The 23,322-nt window shown below is 34.5% G+C and overlaps 1 protein-coding gene across 2 annotated transcripts; it reads left to right on the top strand.

The window, feature by feature from the left end:
* The first annotated feature begins 14,038 nt into the window (after window positions 1-14,038).
* LOC18613504 (arginine-glutamic acid dipeptide repeat protein) lies at window positions 14,039-20,782 on the top strand. Of its 2 annotated transcripts, none has more exons than XM_018117173.2 (4): window positions 14,039-14,135; window positions 14,325-14,370; window positions 15,453-16,280; window positions 18,527-20,782. In XM_018117173.2, exons 3-4 carry the CDS (start codon window positions 15,453-15,455, stop codon window positions 20,213-20,215), a joined length of 2,517 nt encoding a protein of 838 aa, XP_017972662.2. In that variant the 5' UTR covers window positions 14,039-14,135; window positions 14,325-14,370; the 3' UTR covers window positions 20,216-20,782. The 2 variants fall into 2 exon arrangements, with proteins under 2 accessions (XP_017972662.2, XP_088658988.1); XM_088802862.1 differs by lacking the exon at window positions 14,039-14,135 and adding an exon at window positions 14,775-14,859 and having other exon boundaries at window positions 14,344-14,370.
* The last annotated feature ends 2,540 nt before the right edge of the window (window positions 20,783-23,322 follow it).

Below are 23,322 nucleotides of genomic sequence, written 5' to 3'. Positions count from 1 at the left end.
TTTTCCACCACCAGGACATTTTTCCAGCACATGGTCATCTCTTATCCTCATTTTGACCATTGACTAATTGTGTGGTGGGGATAAAAAGGATTAAAATTTTAAAGTTTTAAAAACGGGCCAATGACATGAAGCCACGTGTCATGCCTTTATTAATTTATTATTTTCCTTTTTAAAAGGCACAAAAATCAGCTCATCTTCCACCCCATGGCCGGCCAAACCAGCAAGAAGAGAGAGAAAACAAAAACAAAACCCTAGAGAGAGAAAATCAAAGAAAAAGTGTGAATTTTCAAGGAAATTAAGTGAAAAATGTATGATTTTTCAAGCTTAGCTTAAGATTTATCATTTCCATGCATTTCCCATCATTTTCCATGGTTGAATCATGTGATTTGAGGATGAATTCAATTCTGAAAAAAATAGGTTAGGAGAGAGAAACTTGTTAGATTAATTTGATTCTAAGTTATGTTAATGTTTTAAGTTAGTTTAGCATATTTAGGAACAAAACAACAAGAAAAGAATTTATTTTCCTCTATTACCATTATTGGCCGAATTTTCTAGGGGAATATTGGCTACTGATCTTGATGTTTATTTGAGGAATTATGATGAATAATGATAAATTATGAGCCTAGAAAAATAATGAGAATTTTTGGAGCAAAAATATGAATTTTTACCCACTAGGGGTATTTTCATAATTTGCTACCGAGACTGATAATTTGCACCACACTGAGGAACATTAAGTCAATTTGGGTGCAATTGAGGTATAGAAAATGAAAAAATTAATTTGAGATTAAATTGGACGCGTTAGTAATTTAATCGGGTAATAGGCCGAATTAGGTCAGCATCGCATTTAAGCGGTAGTCGGATAAGTTGTATATCATATCATGCATATATATCGAGCCTGAATTGATTTTATAATGGTCAAGCATTGATGTGGAGAATTATGTATTGTACATTGTGGATAGGTGGTGAGCAAATTACACTGGTAAAAGTATAAAAATTATGCTTGAAGATTGGGATTAGGAGTACATCGACTCCTAGAACTGTGAGTGGACAATTTATTGTCTTAAATATCTAGAGTAATTATACTTGTTTAATGCTTTTATTGAATGGTGAGTTTAAATTATAAAATATTATGTTTTCCAATTAAAATATTTTTTAATAAAAATGAGATTTATACTAGTTTTGAAAACTAATATTGTTTTGGGAAAATTGAGTATATGGAGATTGTGTTGAAATTTATGATTTTATATGTTATTGAAATTGGGGCTTATGACACTATGGTAGAATGATGGCTAAATTTTTGGGGTTGACATGAAATATATGAACAGTTTTGAATTGGTCTCGGTAGACTGGATTAAATTTTATTCGCCATATTATGCTACTGGAAATTTTATGGGTCTGGTGGTATATTAAACGGTCACTGCAGTGGTGGGGGTTTCCATGGACTGCCTATGAGAGGAGTACGGTAACTCAATTATATATTTACCTCCGGGGGGAGATGTTGGGTGAAGTATCTCCTGAGGTATGATTTGAGTGCACCTCACGTTCGGGCCACCACTTGAGAGTGAGACTCAGCCAACGCCAAGGAACGGTTGTGTGTTAGATGTGAAAACATGTTTATGGGTATGGGTCATTGAATAGCCTTGGCGGTCTCAGTGGGATACCTTGACGAAGGTACCCGCTAGAATGATTCTGGCAGGGGTCAAGTTTAAGAAATTCAAAAGCCAAGAAATTTTGATGAAAAGAAATTGTTTGGTATAGATTGAAACGAATTTTGTGTTATGAACATTATTGAGATATAACGTTTTTATATTATCTCCATCTACTCGGCTTTAATGCTTTTGATGGTACTTGTTTACTCACTGAGATTATTTAATCTCACCCCTCTTCTTATCCATTTTATAGGCTCAGGACAGTTTGTTGATAGTTGATTAAGACGAGAATTAATCTCGGAGTTGCATCATAGGAAGTAAGGGTTCGTAGCTCTACACCTTCTTAGTTAGTTGGGGGCCCACATGTCACTATAAACGAAATTTCATACTTTAATTATCTTTATTACTATATGAATAAATTTATTTTACTCTTACGCTACAAAAGTTATTTTAGGAAGACTTTGAAAGTATTGTGTTTTAAGAAAATAAAATATTTTATTTAATATTTTTATTATATTCAAATAGCTATAATTTTACTTTAAACGAATGTTTTAGACTTCAAAATTTAATTCAAATCATGAAATATGTGTTTCCACTTACATATTACATTTTTTTTTGGATTTCAAAATTTCAAAAAAATGACGAAAATGCCCCTGTGAGCTAGAAAATAATATTTTATTGTTTTGAGTTGGAAACAACTTATGTTTTCTTGAAATGCGAGATTTAATAACTGTCGCTCACCGGGGAGATGCGGAAGTTGATGCTAAGCCTTGCGGGGTTTCGATCGACATTCGGGGTAATGAGTGCTTATCGGGACGTCGCGGCGGTTATCACGGGCTTGATGGGAGTTTCGGGTTGTGACACGTGTCACATATTCTCAACGTGCCGTCTCACACATTATTATCCTGTCGTGTCACAGATTCCCTCTATGGCGTGTCACACACTCTAAACCCTACCGTGTCACACTAGTGTCACACATTATCACTGTGCCGTTTCACACACTATAACCCTGCTGTGTCACACTTCTGACCATGGCGTGTCACACATTGCCACCATGTCGTGTCACAAACTCTATACCCTGCCGTGTCACACCCGTCTCACATATTCTCACCATGACGTGTCATACATTCCCACCATGACGTATCACACATTCGCACTATTCCGTTTCACAAACTCTAAACCCTGTCATCACACAGACCATATGGCCTACTTTAGCACGACCATTTCCTGCTTCAGATTCACATCTTTCTCTTTTCGATTCACCACCGTATCAGGGATTTCTGGTTTCACATCATTCTTGAAGCTTTCGATTCATCACGATCGGTTCCTTGTTCGATTTAAAATCACCCTTCGTATTATCTAAATGCCATGTCCGAAATATCTGAAAAACCATTATTTTGTTTTACACAAGCTTTTGGGGAAAAAATTAGATGTTTTGCACAAAAGTCGATGTTCGAAAATTCTTTGCATATTTATTTTTTAATTTTTCGCCTGTTTGAGAGTGCGCATCATCGAAAATGTCTCATTAAGGGCATTTTTGTCCCAAAATCTCTTTTGATGACTAAAAATAGTTAAATTTATCTGGAAGGTTATTTTTAAAAACACTTTGTTTTCTAGGGTCACAAAAAAAATTTCCCCAGTAATATGTACAGTCATTAACTGTTTGATCCGCATGTTCTGCAAATAGGAATGAAAGCCAATCAGGAAAATCAGATAAAGGAGCCAACTACATATAATTTTAGTTATTTGCAGGTACATTGAATTTTTCTTATAAAGAAAGAATAGCCATCATTAATGCAACAAAGGAAATAGACCAACCAAAATCTTACTTGATAGCATGTTTTAGCTAATACTTGGTGAGAAAATAGTAAATTAGTATTTAAAACTCAAAGTAGTTATATTAATTCAGAAACAATACATACATAGCTAATATGGACTTAAGTTTAGATGGTAAAGCTAGCATCATCCACCTAGCTTGGCTAGTGCCTTTAGGCATTATCCACTCACCTAGCTGATTCTCCATCCCATCTTTCTCTCACTCTAACGGTCTAACTCCTTTATAAAAATAAAAATTGAAGAGAAAATTACAAATTAGAATTAAGGATCAAACAAGAATGGTTCCGATGTGTTTTGTACAGATGATGGGTGGGATATAATTGTAGGTACCAAGTCTAATTAAGTTTGTGAAACCAATCCTTCAGCGGCTAGCTCATTAAAACGACAATTGCAAAGCCCTAAAAACGATAATGACAACGAAAAGGAAGAGGAAAACAAAAGATATGGAGTTGTTATCTCCTCCGACAATATGCTCAAGACTCAACATAATATTGTCCCCTAGTCACATTCCTATGGTTTGACGTCTCAATGTCAATCTCAAACTCGTAATGTTTATTTTTTTTTTTAAGCTCACCTTTTCTTGTAGTTTTAATTGTTAATGCTTCTCAACTTTATGGATATTCATATTACTGTACAAGAATATACCTCTTCATGGTTTTTCCACCCACCTTTCTTGCCTTCTGTAGACACCTCTAAAATATATATAATAATAAAATAAAATAATAAAATAATAAAAAGTTAAAAATTAAAAAAAGATGAAAAAAAAAAGAGGTATGGCTGGGCGTATGCCCAGCCATCCCTTCCCCAACCACCATGAGTAATGGGGCTCTAGCTACCAACTCTTTGGTGCCAGAACCCCATTACTGGGTTGTCCAAATTTTTGGACAACCCCATTTTTAAAGAAGATGAGAGAGCAAAGCAAAGGGGATCGGATTCATCTCTTGAAAAAAAAAAGCCATAAAAAAAACTGAAACAAAAAAAACACAACAATTAACCCAAAAAAAAAAGCCACAATCAAATACAAAAAATAGAAAAAAAAGAAAAGGAAGAAGACGAAGAAAGAGAGAGGTGAGAGGTCGGCGTAGGGAAGGAAAGAGAGGCGCCGGGGGTGGGAGTGTTACGGCTGAGAGAGAGAGGAAGAAAGAGGAAGAAAAAAAAAAGAAAAGCTTAAGGAGAAGATAGAGAGAGTGGCGACAAGAGAGAAAAAGTGAGAGAGGAAAGTGAAGAGAGAGAAAAGAAAAGAAGCTTTTATACCTAGGTATAAAAGACCAAAACGACATCGTTTTGAAGCATTTTTGGAAGCCAAAAACGGTGCACATTGAAGAGGATTAAGTGGGCTGTTGCAGCAAGCTTGATTTCCTCCTTGGGCTAAGGCATTCTTGGACTATTCAAGCCCAAACCAAAAAAACAAGTGCAGCAGGCCCTTTGGGCCCAGACCGAATTGGAGGAGACCTTTGAAGCCCAATGGAGCTTGAACCCATTTGGAACAGTGGGTTAGTTACAACCCAATAGGTATTGGACTTATTCATTAAATAATGGTTTGGGCTTGAGTTATTGAAAGTGGTTATTTAATTTCCTGTTTAAGTGTTATAATAGTTTTATTATTTTTGGTGTTGTTTGAAATTTATGCATATGAAAAATAAAACATATGAAAGCTAAAAATGAAAATTTTAATACAATAGATAGTAGATGTAGTAAATTAATAGATATGCATGTATAAATATATATATATATATAAACATATAACAAAAAATAGGAGAATGAACAAGGCAAAAAAAATTATTAATTAATTAAATGAAAGATTAGAAAGTACTTAGTTTTTTTTAATATGTATAAAATAATTAATAAATAATAGAAATGGGTCTAAAAAATGAAAAGAAATAAAAAATGAGAATAAAGTATAATTAGTTGTAAAGGCAAGAGAAAATAAAATGTTCTAGGTATTTATAAATATATAGAATGTATAATATAATATTAAATTACAAGTATTAAAAAAATCAAGTGGTTAATTTGAGTTAATCCAATAATAGAATTCTGCTTAAAAAATGGGTAAAGAGTTGCCTCTTTCGGGTGGATGTTTTTTGGGTGCGAAGTTCGAGACGAATTTTCACCGAAGCGTCGGGATAAATTCAAACTCTAAAACTCCAATACCCGTTAAGTCAAATAATCGTTGTTAAAAAATGACATATATATTAAAAAATAATAGATTTATATAATATTGTATTTGAACTTGTATTAGTTAATTAGTTTAAATAAATATTACTAAATAAAGTTAATTTAATCGTTAAAGAAAATAAATTAATTAATTATTTGATAAGCTATATAATCAAGTAAAATATTAATAAAAAAACGTTAATTAAAGGATATGGATTTAAGTAGAAAGCAAAAAAAAATATAAAAATAAATAAATAATCCATGAAAAAAAATAGATAATAATAAACATATAAACAAAATGATAAATTATTAAATACATAGTTGAGTGAATTATGAACCACCTAATTCAATAAATGCGCGCATGTAGATATCAGCATTTTATCCTGTCATAGCACACCACATTTATCTTGCAAATGGTGCGAGAATTCCGATGATGGGATTTTCTCGAAAAGCTTGTAGAGACGAGTTCTTTCGGAGATTTCTCTAGGTGAGGAGAATTTCGAGACTTCACCAAAGCGTTGGGATGGTCTTTGAATAATTTTTTCAATAAAAGATTACCGACCCCATTATTTAAAATAAATGAGTCATGACATCATTTTACGCTTGCATCACATGCATACGTAAAACCAAATAAAAGATTCAGGCAGTCAGTTTAATAAAAATTTAGTTAATAAGTAGGGAATAAGTCAAAAGTAAGCTATAATAGGATAACTTAAGATTAAATGGTACCGTTCGTGGAACGGGTGCCACGGAGGTGTTAACCCTTCTCCGTGCGTAACCGCACTTCCCGAACCCATCTTTAAAAAATGTGGATTAGTTCTCGTTCTTTCGACAGACCTAAAATTAATTTAGGAACTTCGTCGATTAGAATCGGGTTAATAGGTGACCAATCACACCTAGATAAAAAAAAGATTGGTGGCGACTCCTAAATCGATTTAATCTTCTCTCGCGTCTAGCGGTTGGGTTCTCAGACCCGCACGTTACGACACCTTCAAAGGTGAAAGTTGAGAATAAAAGAGAAAGGCTTCCAAGTTCCAAAGTCGAAAAGATTTTAAGAATTTGACATTTTTTACATTTGGAGGAATTTGATGATTTAGAGGATCTGTCAAGCACTCTGGAATCTGGTTTGCGGAGAAAAGCTTTTAAAATTAAAGAATCAATCAAAACAATGAGCCAACCATACTGGTCAATTAGCCAAGCCTAATAAGTGTTGAGAATCTTGGGCCTTTACCTGTGCAATTATAGTAGGGCCTCTTTGAATAGGATTAACGAGCCCTCTTTTGGTCCAAAGACTGGTGTGGAAATTGGGTTTAAGCTTAAAAAGGATAAGTCAGGATCATCCTTTTAAATTTTTTCAGCCATTCAGTTCCTTTCGAGGAAAATAGTAAGGTTGTGGGCAACTAGGTTTCGACCCTTGCAGACTAAAGTTACATTTATGAAGATTTTAGAGTTGAATCACAGCCATGGCTTGGCTTAGCCACCGTGGCAATTCTTCTTATGTTTCGTTTGGTTGGTAGGCAATTGTTTAGGGGACTAATATACCTTTATGCTTTGTTGGTGCAGAAGTCGGGCATTCCTTAGTTCAAGTAATTGCACCATCTATGACCCAAAATCTCAACTTCAGCCACAATAACAATCCAGAATAATCTTATAATTTTTATTTTTCAATAAAATATTATTTACTATTTTATTTAATTATGATATAGATTTATATTTGATATATTAGCAATGTATATATAACATTAGGTTACCAAAATGTACCACCTTATTAATAAGGTAAAGTAAAATTCATTCAACACTTAAAAGTGAATATAAATAATTTTAAAAAAAAATTCTTTTTTTCTCTCTCCAACTTCCTCTCATCCTTTCTTGTTCTCCTCTTTTTTATCTCTTATTCTCTTTTTCCTCTTCTTCGTTCATTAAGATTAGATTTGAAAAAATTATGCAATTTCAAGAACAATTATTATTAAAAGTTTTCATTTTCTCTCTAAACTCTCTCCCACACATCTCTGTATACCTCATCATATGTATGCTGAAACTTTATCTATGTTCAATAGTTGAATATTGTTGGAGAGAATGTGTTTTTTTTACTTGTTTTTCTTTGTATAATTATTTTTCACTCTTTTTTTATAAAGACTTCTTTGAGAGAGTTGAGACATACGCTCATCTTGAAACTAGTCCTCACACATACAACAGTATTATCTTCTCTACTTATTCTTAGAAATCTGGATCTAGGGCGATTATTGAAGCAGTATAACATACATAACTTTTGTCCAGTACTAAGTAAGCATGTGGAATTTTAAATGACCATATGAGCTAAACAAAATGAAAATCATACATGTCTCGTGTTTTAAGGAGTTAAATTATAAAATCAATCTGTGAGCTCTTTCATTATAAAACATATAAAAAAGTAATACTTTATTATGATCCTACAAAAATAGCTAATTGAATCAATAACAAGAATATAGATTGAAGACTCTCAATCCCAAATCTCACACTTTAAATTGAAAATTTCACTTTCAATGTCAAATCTCAATCAATAACATGTAAGTAAACTTGAACTTGAATAAATTTTTAATTGTTTAACGAGAATAAGAGAAGGGGTAGAGGGAAGGGTGGATTAAAGTTTAGAGAGAAAGTTACTCTCCCTTTTTGCACTTTAAAACCTTGAACTAAAAGGAAAAAATGCGAGATTCTAAAGATTTTTTGAAAGAAAGGGTTAAAGAGATGCGTGGAAGAGCTAAAGATTTTTTAAAGAAAGGGTTAAAGAGATGCGTGGAAGAGAGTTTAGAGAGACAAAACTTTTTTAATTTTTACGTCATTAAATGTTGAAAACCTTGTAATGTTTAGTTTTAAATCCTTAATGAATTTTGGTTTTATCTCATTAATGGGATGACACATATTAGTGACCTAATAATGTATAATTTTTATATATTATCAATGCATCAAATATAAATATGTATGTCAAATATTACATTTTGCTATAATAAAATTCAAATACATCTGAACAGTGTCATACTTATTGGAAAATTATTATACTAAGTCATTTAATGTTATGAAAATGTCACGACCCAAATTTCAGGCCATGACCGGCGTAAGGGCCCAATAGGCACAACCCACTAAGCCTAAGCAAGCCTATTTATGAAATTCTATTTCATCATTCCTACCGTCATTTCTAACCACAAATCTTTATTCTCAACTATACATATTTCGATAATAAACAAGACAACCAAATATTTATATTTGTATTAATCCAAAATACTGTCATTCATTGCCATTTCATAATGGCATCATCATATCACATATACATCTATTATTTATAGCCTAAATCTTAGCAATTTACATCGACTGTAAATCCACATACAAAATTCTTAACGACCAGCGGAGTGACTTGGGTGAGGGCATAGCTACCGAATGCCATATACCTACCAAAGGGTGAATACGAGTGGTCTCCTTAATCTCGATCCCAACTAGCTACGGATTTAAAAACATGCAATTTAAAAGAGTGAGTATAAACTTAGTGAGTGAACATAAGAAGGGAACAAGTAACAATAAGGAATGTTTTAGAAAACATGATGCACTTACGATAAAACCATGCAATTTAATCTAAGTTTTGGTTAAAACCCCCCATCCCAAACTTTGAATGTTTAATTCCTTCATGTTACAAGATCCATGATAAACCATGAAGTTAAATAGACTGAAAATTTCAGCAATGACCAAGCAAGACAAGCAAATAGAGGTTTTTCTCGTTGCAGGGAATAGGCAATCTCGGTTTGCATATGCTTTGGTTTTTCAAGTATAACTCCTACTACAAAAGTCCAATTGATATGATTTTTTGGTCATTAGAAAGCTAAGAGGCTAGGCTACAACTTTGATGTTTACCACTTTGCCCAGTTCTAATCGAAAGGTGGTCAAAATTTTTGTCAAAGTGAAAGCACTACACTAGAATCTTGGGACCACTCCAGAGTTTCTCATTGTAGCGAGAACCAGGCCAGTGTAACCCCCCCAACCCGAGAGTTTTTCGCTGCAGCGAGAAACAGAGCAACTTAGTTAAAAGGGGTCTTGTCATATAAAAAAACTATTTTCTTGCTGAAATGAAAAGCAATTTGGGAGCAATTAACAATGCCCACATACAACACAATCACAAATATTTTCATAAACTTTCTATAACATTTATATATATACATACATCATCATGCATACCATCCCGCCACACTCAACTAATGTGCACTCCTTACACGCACAATGCAATATCATCATCATTAGCTCATGTGCACTCCCACACTGCACATAATCGGGTCCACATTATCACACAAAAAGAGCATCCAAAGCATAATATACATATCAATAAAATGTGAAAACGCATGAACTATTCATATTGCACATTTCACAAGATAGAAACATTTCATCAAGGGCTTGTTCTCCAAATATATTTTTAAAGCAAAAACAATTGAAACTTTCAAATGATTTATTTAAACAAGTAGACACTTCCCAAAATATTTTGAAATGCAAGTTCACTCACCAGTTTTTGTTGATGTTTTGGTGGGCTCTAACTTCGATTAATGTTCTGAATGAAGGTGTGGGGTTTCGTTGGAACCTATCACACACAACGACATCGTCATCAACCCAACTAAGCATTAATACCATTTCGAAAGCTATTTCCTAAATCAAGTTCTACTAGTCATCCCTAACTAACTTCCAACTACTACTAAATGGCTATTATTTGCACTACTCTAGTCACACTAAAAATGAATAAACAACCTCAACAATAAAACACTCACAAATCTAATTACTAGACATTATCAATAACTAAAGAGATTAACCCTAACTCATACTCACCTTGATGATCTTTGTAGTTGAATTCTCTTTCAAAATTCTTCAAGCTAATAAAGGAAATCTCTTTCTCTCTCTCTCTCTCTCTCTCTCTCTCTCTCTCTCTCTCTCTCTCTACACGTCCAGCTAGTGAGTGAATATACTAAAGAAAGACTTTTGAAGGTTGTTGAGGTGTAAAAGTGGAAGAGCATGAAAAACCCTATGAAAGAATGGGCAAAAGCATGAAATTTAAGGTTACTTTGAGAAGGTGATGGAAGCTTTGAGAGAAACTTTCATGGAGGATAATTGGATGAAAGAAACATGAGATGGGAGGAAGAAGAAGAAGCTGCTAGAAAAATGAAGAAGTTGCTAGAGGAATGAGATATTTATGCTTAAAGTTTATCCAAGTTTCATGCAATATACCAAAATGCCCTCAACAATGTGACTTTGTCTTCCTCCTATTCTTTGTGCAATCTTTTTACTTTTTTGACATTAAGACAAAGTCTTTAATAGTTTAGAAATACTCGGATTCACAAAAACGTAAAATTTTTTACCCGAGATGCAAAATGACCGTTTTGTGCCTATTATAAAAATTATTAGTATTTCTATTTTCTTTGTTTATTTATCATGATATACATCATTCATTTATTCCTTAAGCCTCCTTAGGCCTTAATAATATTAGGAAATCTACTTTTAAGAGCTCACCAAGAAAATGACGAAATTATCCCTAATCTGTGTTATTGCGTCTACTTCTAGTTATGGGTCTATGGAGGTCGAGGTTTCACAATACGAGGGTACTAGGTGTCACAGAAAAACTATCACGTTAATATAATAATAAAGATTATACATCATAATTAATTAGGGTTACTCTTTGTTGAAAAATAGTATATTTCATAAGGTTCAAACATCTCACACTGCCAAGATACAAAAAATGTGAATGCTTTATATATGAAAACCCACTATAGACTTGTTGCAAGCAAGGAAAACGGAATGCACTCACGTGCACATAAGATTGGGCCAGGCTTTGAGAAATTTCAGATTCTTTCCCTGCGTGCAAATATACACATGGGTTGTGTATAAAAAAAGATCTGTTAAATTTTAGAGAATATCTGCTACAATCTTTTTATGTGATACCACATCCCAAGTCATTCACTATTTTTATTTGTTTTATATTCTTTTGTTTCTCATAATTTTTTTTAAAACACCTTACAACTAATTAGAAGAAGGTTTCGCTTTGCTGTAATTATTTTGTACGCAGTGCTTGCTTGGTAACAGTTGTGGTGTTCAAATTTTTCATGCTGTTTCTCTACCTCTTTTCTTTTCTGACCTTTTTTTTTTTTTTCTATTTGACTTTTGTACTCCGAAACATTGACTTGTGATGAAAGGCCAGTCTTAGTCATCGGGATTGGATATTGCTATATTGGCATGGCACACAGTTTTGTCAGCCCAAACAAAGCAAGATTTTGCCTCTCATTCCCATACATTCAGTCATATACCCATCCCAGTTGAAAATATTAACACTGACTAAGTTTCTTCATAATTAAAAACTCTAGACAAGAACTGAACCGGAACATGCATGAAACCTTTTTTTATGTCATGCAACCTTTTCATACCACGGGTTAATTCTAATTTCTAGAGTGGAGCCGATTGTTTGTTTGTGTGGCTGCTGGGCTGTGGGCCATCGCCTACGAAACATGGGATTGGCAGATAGGAACCAGGGGCTATCGCGTCGCAACACTGAGAATATATAGCATGTCAATACGAGGATCAGGGCCGTCCACTTAAGGGGCCCCATGAGCCATGTGGTGATCAAATTCGTTGATAATCCATACTACTTTTGGATGATTGGAGGGTGGTTTTGATGGAAAAATAAAGGTAAAACGGTCGCCTTGGAGAAACTTTCGTGCCTGGGTGGGTCCCCCGGGGCCTTAAATGACAGTTCTTCTGATGGGGATCAAAGAACAGGGTGGGCTCCTCCTCCTTGCTCCCTTCAATGCATTTCATTCTAATAAAAACAAAATTCTAACATTGTGCTAATTCCCCACAAAAGCAAAAAACAAGAAATTCTCATCATTTGATAACTTATCTAATTGTCTATTATATACTTTTATAATTTTTTATTCATCTCCGAGGTTCAAAGAAGTAGTTCGTTCAAATTTTCAAATTAAATCCAAACCGTTTTAAATATAATATCAAGGGTTATGACCAAAAAACCAATATTTTTCTATTTGACAAGTCAATACCATAATATTTGTATAAAAATTAATTACTACATTTTATATTTTTGTCGCTTGTCATTACAAAACTTTAACAGGGAAGACAAGTAATGGAAGAGATCAACGAATCACAACAATAACAATAACAATAATAATAATAATAATAATAAATTAGTTTATTTTTTAAATGATAATATCAGGCTTATCTTTTCCTAAACTAACTTAATCGATTGGGAAGATATTGAATTATATATTGATACCTTAACCTGATAACCTTGCATCCAACCTTCAATTCTTTCCCTTTTTCCCTACGGGCGTGTTTCAATGATCCCACTTTTTGGAAGAAGAGTATAACTTATAAAACAAGTTAAAGTAAAAATTTAAAATTTAAACTTATAATGTCACCTCAAGTGTTTTAAAAGAATTATATAAAATATGTCAATCTCATATCAAACAAGTAAAGATATTTGAAAAAAATTATTGTTCTAAAGGTGAATGATATATACATTACAGTATTATAGTGTTTTACGACGAGAATATTATTCAATTAGGTTGAGCGGAAAATAATGTCAATCATAAGCTATGGTATACTACAAAATTTGTATCTTAGTTTCTAATGTATAGATCTCAACAACTAACATCACATACATACACACACACACACACAAAAATCCTCTTTTTTTTTATTTCGATATTATTTTGACATGTTAGAATCTAATTCTTGCATGTTTCCAAAATTATTTGGATGAATAAGATGGTATGCTTGATTGGCTTTTCAAGAGTTGATATAAAAGGGAAAAAATGGATTTTTTAATTTTTCAACCATTGTAAGTAAAAAACAGTTACTTATATATTTTATTATCAATTAAAGAAAAATTTAATAGGTAAGTTCTGACTGTGTGAAACGATTTATCTAATTTTAATTTGAAAGATAAAAAATAATTTTTTTATCTTCAATTTTATATACTTATAAAAAACTTATGTGTATAAATCTTGTATTACCCCTTATTAAACCTTTTCTTTTACTATTGAAAAAAGGCCTTATTAACCTTATTAATTATTATGTAAATTCCAGCATGAAATAATATGGGTTTCTCATTGCAAAAGCGTTACCTGAAAGCAAAATAAAATGTGTGTTGGTTGGAGGCGAAACCCAAAAAGACTGCCCTAAAATTCCCAAAATAGGAGTGTCCAAGGACAACATGAAAGGGACATAGACATGTCCATTTTGGTCATTTAGTCCATGCATCGAAACCCACCTACGAACGCGTGTGGTCTCAACTCTGATAAATCAAACCGAAGACAAGCGTTAATCTGCTCTCTATCTCTTAACAGCAAAACTAAAGAGAATTTCTTTGCTTCCTTTTTCTTATTTTTATTCTCTCTCTCTCTCTCTTTCTCTCTCTATCTGCCAAGTCCTCAAGAATTCAACTTTCGTATTCATGAAAGCTAAGCTCCCTCCTACAAGGTAACTAAAATCTTCTTTACCATGTCTTGTTTGTTCTTTTCTATTTTTGCTTGTTTTTGTAGTTTTTCTTTTCTTTTCTTTTATCTATGGCAACAACCAAAGATCGAAGAGAGGAAAAAAAAAGAACTAGGAAAAACAGTTGACAATCGAGGTTGATAGATGCATAACAATGAAAACCCATTTGTCCAGGTTGGCTTTGGCACGTGGGTTTTAACGTTCAACTTCTTCTACGGAGGTTAGCCATATGTTTTTATTTTAAAAAAAAAATCGTTCTTTTGCATGTTTATATACATTTCTTATCAACTGTTTATTAGTTAATGTACTTTTTCTTACTGTTTCTATAGTTTTTTAGTTCGATATATGTTTAATCAAATGGACTTACATGTTAATTTTCACTGAAAAATGGACATGTTTTCTTGGTTGAATTTATTTCACTGAATACTATACGTTTCAATGAGATTGTTTAATGTTGATGTATTAACTATTCAGAGCTCTGTGTTGTTGGGGTTGTTTAAATTTGGTTTTATGTCACGTGAACATGTGCCTTGACATTTGAATGTTGGTATCCACCTGGTTTTGGTTCTAGCTGTTGGTAATTCAGATTGCAAGGAATATAAATGTTATCTGTTTTAATTGTAGTCATAAGCTTATCTCATGCTTGGATTAAGGGCTTCCAGTTGTTCTGCTTCGAGAAATATGTTGGAAATTTTATTCGCTAAGCTAGGTATAATACCTTGTTTATCTTTTGGCTTTATTTGCGAGAGATGATTATCATCTTTTCCTGATGAACTAGTCTGCACAAGTGTTTTTTCTTCTTCTTCTTCTTTTTGATTAATGTTTGATTTGGTTCATTGCAATCATAAACTTTTTCAACGCTGTTATGAATTCTTGAGGGTCCTACCTGAATCTTGAGCATAAGGAACAGTGGTAGGATTCCACCCCCACATTCAATGGTGGTAATTTCAAATTTCATGCATAGGAGGATTCCTCTACTCTTTTTTGTACAATCTTTATTTTGAATTAAAATAAATACTTTAAACAAATAGCATCTGGCATTTAACTTAAAATGAAATTGACTTTAGCAGATACTTGAGGTCTAGCAGTAGAAAATTGAGTCTGCATGTATTTCTATCTCAAAATGTTGAAAAGTTCAATATGTAATGATAGTTTCTTCATCCCTCTAAGGACATCCCAAGTTTGCACTCATGACGTCTCCTTGAATTAGGGCTACAGGGTTGATTTATGCCATATTAAGTATAAATCAAATGTCCATTTTAAGATTTTCAGTTTAAATCTTTTCACTGAATTCTTGGGCAGATGGATACTATTCATTTGGATAATGATATGAAGGGCATCGAAGATGAATCTGCTGAACAATTACTTGCTTCATGTTCCTTTTTGGATAAAATTTTTGGAGATCCGGAGATGATTCCTCGTGTTGGAGATGAATACCAAGCAAAAATTCCACCTCTAGTTGGAGAATGTCATAGTTTACAGGTTATAAATAAACCAATCGACTCAGAAGTCATAATCAGTGTGCCAAACCCTTTTCCAATGGGATTGCCTATCCCTTTTATCTGGACAAGTACTGAAGTTGAAAGCACAGGTGGTGCTTTTGAATTTGAAAACAGTGAAGAGAGCCAAATTACATCAAGCCATGGATGTAAAGAATATAAAGTTCAAGCTCTAGATTCTGTGTTGGGTGATGGGAAAGACATGAGAGGATGTTCAAAGCATCAACCTACAACTGGAACTGAAAAGATGGATGTTGATTTACACTTCCCACAGGAGCCAAAATCTAAGCTGAATCAGGTGGATAGAGGTCCCTATCCTCTTCCAGGCTCTCCAGGTGAAGTATGGAAGGATATCGAGCATGACAGTTTTCTTCTAGGGCTATACATCTTTGGGAAAAATCTTGTTCTTGTGAAAAATTTTGTTAAGAGTAAAGGGATGGGAGAGATATTGTCCTTCTATTATGGAAAATTTTACAGGTCTGATGGATATCGTAGATGGTCAGAATGCCGAAAATTAAGAGGCAGACGGGGCATTCATGGACAAAAGCTGTTCACAGGATGGAGGCAACAGGAATTGCTATCACGATTATTTTCTCATCTATCAAAAGATTGTCAAGATATGCTGCTTGAGGTATTTTTCTGACTTTTTTATGCACACGCGCCAGCTCATTTGATCTTTCTAAATAATTGGACATATATTTGTTTTGTTAATTGGTTCTTATGTATCATCTGGTGCTGTGAAGTGTACACATAGACACTTCTCTAATCATTTTATTTTCTTCTCAACTCCCGTAGCACATGGTCTAGGAACACAACATTATTAGGTCCATGGTGACCTTATTTTTTGTTAATTTATTAGCATGATTTATCAACTTCTGAACTTTGAACATGATCTCTGATTTCTTTTTCAAGTGTTATCTGTGTAAGTTTGCTCCATGCCAACTGCATGGATATATAAAGTGTTGACTGTATAACTTTTCGGGGTGTTTCCAACTCAGACCACTTTAAGCAACCTAAGTTAGCATGGCAATTAGCTATGATTTTGTGGAGTGTAATATTGTGACCTAATAAAATAATGTAGATGCTGTCTAGGATTTGAGATGGGGTAGTTAAAGCAGATTAGCAGAGAATGAAGGTTTAACTGGGGCCATGCTTGCATTATGGAATGCTCATATAGTATTCTGTTGATTGATAAAACAGAGCAGTGCTTCTCTTTGAGGACCTGTCTTTCGAGAAAGAAAGGGACAACTAACTAAAGGCCCATCTTGTCAAGGCTAAAATGGAATGAGCAAGATATTGGTTGTTGACTAACACCATCAGAAATGTTGATATATTAATGGAATAACAAAGTAAACATAAATAGTTTATTATTATTTTTTTGTTTATTAAGGCATATTTTCCCTTTCACACTGCTGATTTTCCTTTAGGAAAACGAAATTCTTGCTTTTAGTAAGAGCTCTGTAGTGCCAATTACCATGTGACTCATTAGTCTCCTAAAGTTTCCTTCAGAATGAGGAGCTGGAAATTAAGGATGCCCCTGACTTTATCTTGGCCTCTTCATCTTTAGGGTTCATTTAAGCCTGCTTATAGGCGTTTACTTATGTGAACTGGGTTAATAATAAAAATGGTTGTTGGTGTTTCAATGACTTGTCTCTGACAATATTAAGGCATATTTTCCTTTTAACACTGTTGTTTTCCTTCAGGAAAATGAAATTTTTTCTTTTACTAAGAGCTCTGTAGTGTCAATTACTATGTGACTCATCAGTCTCCTAAATTTTCTTCAGAATGAGGAGCTGGTAGTTAAGTTTGCCCCATACTTTTGTTCTTATCTTGGCCTCTTCATCTTTCGGGTTCATTTAGGCCTGCTCATAGGTATTTACTTATGTGAACTGGCTTGATAATAAAAATGGTTGTTGGTGTTTCAATGTCTTGTTTCTGACAAGCATTGTGCCTTTTGGTTCCTGCTTGGACTGCTTACTCCATTTTTGAAGCAGGGTGGATATAGTGTCTGGCTTTCTGTTTGGATATATTGAGGCTAATCTCTTAGTCTGGGGTTATACGCTCTTTGCTATAAATTGCTTGGAACTCTTGGCTCAGTTTGGGAAACATAGGAGAATATCTGTTTGTAAAGGATTACAATTATGCATGGAAATGTTTGTTGTTCTTAGGAATTGCATCTCCCCTGAAATTTGTAGGCATATCCACAGTCGGGCTTCATTTGAATTTTGGAATGGACAAGAGAAAGGAGAAAGCTTGATATGCTTTTTCCACTTTTGCATTTTCAGCCCCTTTTATGTGTATTTGACTTTGTTTATTAGGAACTTAAAACATCTTTATGCCAAGTGATCTCTCCAGAAGAATGTGATACCTGGCTCTTGATAAACTGGGATTATTCCTCTAGTTATATCTTATAGTTCATGGAAAATAGCAGTTGGCACTATCTTTGACAGTATATTCAGCTCTTTGCAGGTTCTCTTAGGAAGGGTCCTTTTGATCTCTTAATTAGGAATAAATTTCTTTTAACTGAAAGCACCACTAATCGTGTCTCATGTGCATATGGATTTTCCCTTTTACCTCAAAAAAATGTGGAATGATTCTTTCACTTATTTGATCTTGACTACTTGGAACTGATAATTTAAACCATACATGTAGCAGAGAAGCATCTCAAAATTACCATTCATATTGCAGTTATTCTTAGCTACCTTTCTTGAAGATCTATCAATTTCATTCGAACTCCTGGTTTTTTGTTATCAAGTCAAGTCTACTTAGCTGAAATTCTCATTTTACTGCTGAACTATACCGTCGCAGCTATATTTGGACTGTATTTTTGGGAGACAAAAATATTTCATCTTGATGTTTGAATTTTGATTGTTGCAGGTTTCTAAGACATTTGGTGAGGGAAAAATTTCCTTTGAGGAATACGTTTTCACTATAAAGAATGCAGTTGGCATTCATACGCTCATAGAAGCCATAGGTATTGGCAAAGGAAAGCAAGACCTCACTGGCAATGCCATGGAGCCAGTAAAAGCCAATCATGTAGTTTCTGTTCGTCCTGAAATACCAGTTGGCAAAGCATGTTCTGCTCTTACATCAGCAGATATTATCAAGTTTCTAACAGGAGGTTTTAGGTTGAGCAAGGCTAGATCGAGTGATCTTTTCTGGGAAGCTGTTTGGCCTCGCCTTTTAGCAAGAGGTTGGCACTCTGAACAGTCAAAGGATCACGTTTTTTCTGGTTCAAAGAACTCTCTAGTGTTTCTTATACCTGGGGTTAAGAAGTTTTCAAGGAGGAGACTAGTGAAAGGGAACCACTATTTTGATTCTGTACCTGATGTTCTTAATAAAGTTGCATCAGAACCGTGGCTTCTTGAGCTTGAAATTGAAGTGACTAAGGGCAGCAGAGAGAAAGAAGAAAATAAGTGGGACCCGGTAATAAAACAAGATCCTGGTTTTATGTCAAATAAATGTAATGGTTACCTCAAGCCACGAAATTCTGGCTGCAATCGAGATCTAATGAAGTTTACAATTGTAGATACTAGTTCGGTGGAAGGGCGGGAACGATCCAAGGTTAGAGAGCTGAGAAGCTTACCTCTTGAAGCTACTAGCTTATCCTCCCCCTCTAGTATTTCTAGTGATTGTGAGGATACATCTAGTGACTCAGAAGATGAAGCAGAAGAAACTAGCACCTCCACGGCTGCAGAGGTGATGGCTGATAGGGGAGAATGCGTGGACTTATCAGATTGTGTAAATAGTAACTCAAATGTTGGCATTCCTCACGCCTCTGGTACCACCATTTTATCAGTGGAAAACTATGAAAGCCACAACACAAGTCTGCTTGATGAAGAGGAACAAAAGGTTATGAAATATTTGGCTCCTGTTACTAAACAGCAGGGTTCAACAGATTACATCCATGAAGAATCAATCTGTAGTGTTGAAAACATATCTGCTGACAGGATTTTAAACGATGACAATTCCCTCTGTAGGTCAAACTCACCTGATGCTTGTGAAGATACGGCTTTTCAAATGGGATCCCAAAACTTGTCACCTGCCAGTTCTTTGGCTAAAGGCAGTCCAGATGAGAGAAAGGAAGGCACTGTCACGGGCAACTGCCCGCATAGAGAAGAATCTCCAACGAAAACTCAGTCCCATACATTGATAGACTTAAATGTTCCTCAAGTTTCAATAGATATGGAAACTGATGAACCCTTTCTTATGGAGACAATGCAAAATAGTGACAATTCCTGTGCACATATGTCATTCATTCAGTCTGAAACAACAGTGCAGCCTGAGCCATTGAAGCTTCCTGATAAAGATGCAGAGGTCAACCAGCAGCCAATAATGCACAACCGGAGGCAGAGTACTAGGAACCGACCATTGACCACAAAAGCATTAGAAGCTCTTGAATGTGGGTTCTTCAGTCCAAAGAGAAAGAGAAGGGCCGCAGAGGCTCCACAGAATAACTCCCGAAGAGTTCGTGCGAGGCCTGCTGTTAGTGCCATTTTTAGAAATGGTGCTAGTAATCCCAACATAGAGGAGAATAAGGATGGGTTCTGCAGTACCAAAAAATAGCCAGTCAGTCTCAAAATTTGAATCTGTTACGTGGAGAAATGAGTGGGCTAATTGCTAAGCTGTTCCTGAAACCACCTCCCATGTCCTGCAAAGTGGTATTGATTTTCTAGTCAATAATTGGAGACCAAATATGTCCTTTATCATACTAGGAAAACACAACACTCCATTCACCCAACTAGTTGCAGATTCCTGACCAATGTCTGGTGAAAAATTAAAAGTATCACACATGTTCATCTTACATAAGTTAGATGAAACCGATGGTCTGATGCGGCGTTATAATATGAGAAAGGAGAGGCAGGGATACAATTCCTTCGACTGGAGTAGCATTTTCTCAGTGTAGGGCGATTGACACAGTAGGTTCTTACTGTCTTCTACATAATTGACTTGCAAAGGTTATACCTTATTTGGGTTTGACTGCTGAATGATTCTAATGCCAATCTTTGATCTTGATGCACATAACAGTAATTTTTCCAGTTAATTTTATCTCTTTCTATATAAAAGTGTTGTCCTCAAAAAGTGTATAGAGCAAAAGAATGGTTTACTTTTATAAGATTTTGCAATTTAATAGAGCTTGTCTTCTTGTTTTATTTATTTATTTATGAAAAGCATATAAAAGAATGTCATATTTGCAACAAGATAGCATTGCCATTGCATGATGTGTGAGTTTTTTCTGGTTACAAGTTCAGAGGCAAAGAAAAACTAAGCAGCTTAAAGCCAGTGAAAACGCAAATGTTCAATCAATCATACTTACAACGCCAAATTTTCTTCGCTTGCACGTTACTCACCGGACGACAAGGGAAGAAAAAGGGCAAATAAAAACCATACCCAAGTAATCTTCCTTGGGAACTTATTATTTTTTTCCCCTAGGAAAAGCAGGTGCATTCTTTAGCTAGATCGGAACATGACACCGAAAATTACTGAAATTGACGTCTACCCAATTCCGAGTTATTGAATGGGTGCAGATCATTGATGCTTACACATTTCAACAGGTGTAAATGAGCCATGTTTTCCGGGAGGGAACCGCTGCTTGATTTACTAGTCAAACAACAGTAAGCTCACTTCAGCCTCAAGGGTCCCTTCAGAAATCATGCTCTGTTCACATCCTATGGCCGAATCCTGAACTGTGAAAACAGTTGAGAGGAAATGTGGTAGAAATCATCCAAAGGGCAAAAGCAAAATCTTAAAATTGTTGATCACATGGTCAAAGCCACGAGCCATCGCTTGGCCCATTTCCGTTTCGAGCCTAGAGCTTTGGATATTTTTGCTGAAATTTTTCTTGCATAAATAGACTCAAGAGACCCCACTTCTTCAAGGCCGGTGGTGATGATGATGTTAATCATTAACCATCTAAATTCTAAACCCATGGCTGTTATGTACTCTAAATCATGCTTTTCATCTTCTCACTTTTTAGATAATCTTTAACGAGTCAAAAAGGTGCTGGATTCCAAAAGATCTTTTTTTTTTCTCTCCCTCCAGTCTCCATCAATGCTCCAGGGGTTTGATCCTACAAGCTCAAGTGTTCAAAAATCCATAATTGGTACGAATTAGAAGCAAAATCTGCTTGGATTTAGCATCATGAAGAAGGAAAAGCTAGTGATAATACGTGAGGTAATATTGATGTCATGATGAATTCCATCCTTTGCTTACTCAAGTACGCTTTTTCTTTTCTTTCCTTTTTTTAAATTTTAAATTTTAATTTGGGTCCATTATGAAAGCTAACGTTCTTGTCCTTTAAACCCAGTCAAAATGAAACAAAGTCTTTCAAATCCATCAATTTACAATAGTTGGAATTGAACATTAACCATCAGACACAAACTAGACAAGGTTCATACTTGAGCACGACTAAATCGTTTAATAATTATTTCTCCTAATTACTTTTTATTCCTTTTCTTTATCGCCAACACCACGTCCATATCAACAAACAATAGAATATTCATAAGTTTTCTTTTACCTCGATCAAACATCATTCTCATGAGAAAAAAATAATAATAAAGAAAAGGGGGTGGGGGGAACGGAATATGAGGCCATGGCCGTCTTTTCTGTTGTTTTTATCCATGGGGTTACTTAGCTTATGTCAATTAGCAACAGGGTTTTTTCTAAATTATTCAACATTTGTGACATTCGAGCATCTGAATGGTGTTTAGGTCGTCTTCTATATTCGATCTTGTTAAAAATATATATCTATATATAAACTTATAATGTTAAAATATGTTTGTTTTTACATTGTTGTGTTGAAGTTTGTTTTCATAGATTACATCGATCCATCATCGGTGATAACTAAGTAAATTTTATTTGTCTGGACTAATAGTTGCTGATGGGGAAGTAGCAGATGCCTTGCAAAATGGTCTTTTGAACCTGATTGACCAGAGTTTTAGAATTTAGCCCATGGTTCGTGTTCTTATTTCTGTCTCTTAGTTGTTTCTTATTCCATACAGCCGGGCTTCTTGTTGTTTCTTATTAAACTTTGTGCAAAAGTTTTTGGAACCCTGAATTAATCCTTCGAATTTACATACATGGGGTACTTAATTTCTTCTTTCAAGTAGTGACCTCCAAAACGATTAATCAGTAAACAAGTTTGGGTGATTTGTTGGGATTTTCTTTTAGTTTTAATCCAATATATCAATGGGATGGTTGTGAACTGATTCTCCATCTTTTTCAACTCGTAGGATTGAACAAGTAGAGCTCTTCCCTGAGTTGAGGGATTGTCTTGTCGGTTAGGGAAATGGCTAATGCACTTGTTTCTTTTTTTTTTTTGTTTTTCTGGTTTCTCATATTGATTGAGCTATAGTGGCATCCCCCAGCACGATCAATGAGGAACAAAGAAACACACAAAACCGATTGGCCATAAATAAGATAGGTTTGAGTATCCCTAGAGAATTATCGAAAAAGACTATAATATTCTTAGACAATTACAAGAAGAATTTAGCTAGAATCATGGAAACTAAAAGCTTATAGAATGTCACATATATTATATATAATTAAGGTTCTTGGCAAAAGAACTAAGTTATAAAGAATTTTTTACTATAAGCAGAGCTTATTCTTGATCAAGGAACATAGAAAACTCGAGATCGTTTAGGGTGATTAGGGATAAAAACTCACCGAAAACA

This window comes from Theobroma cacao, chromosome 1, assembly GCF_053813885.1.
Source record: "Theobroma cacao isolate CCN51 chromosome 1, ASM5381388v1, whole genome shotgun sequence".
NCBI classification, from domain to species: domain Eukaryota; kingdom Viridiplantae; phylum Streptophyta; class Magnoliopsida; order Malvales; family Malvaceae; genus Theobroma; species Theobroma cacao.
Note: the sequence above shows the minus strand (reverse complement) of the source record. Positions and strands in the feature narration are given on the sequence as shown.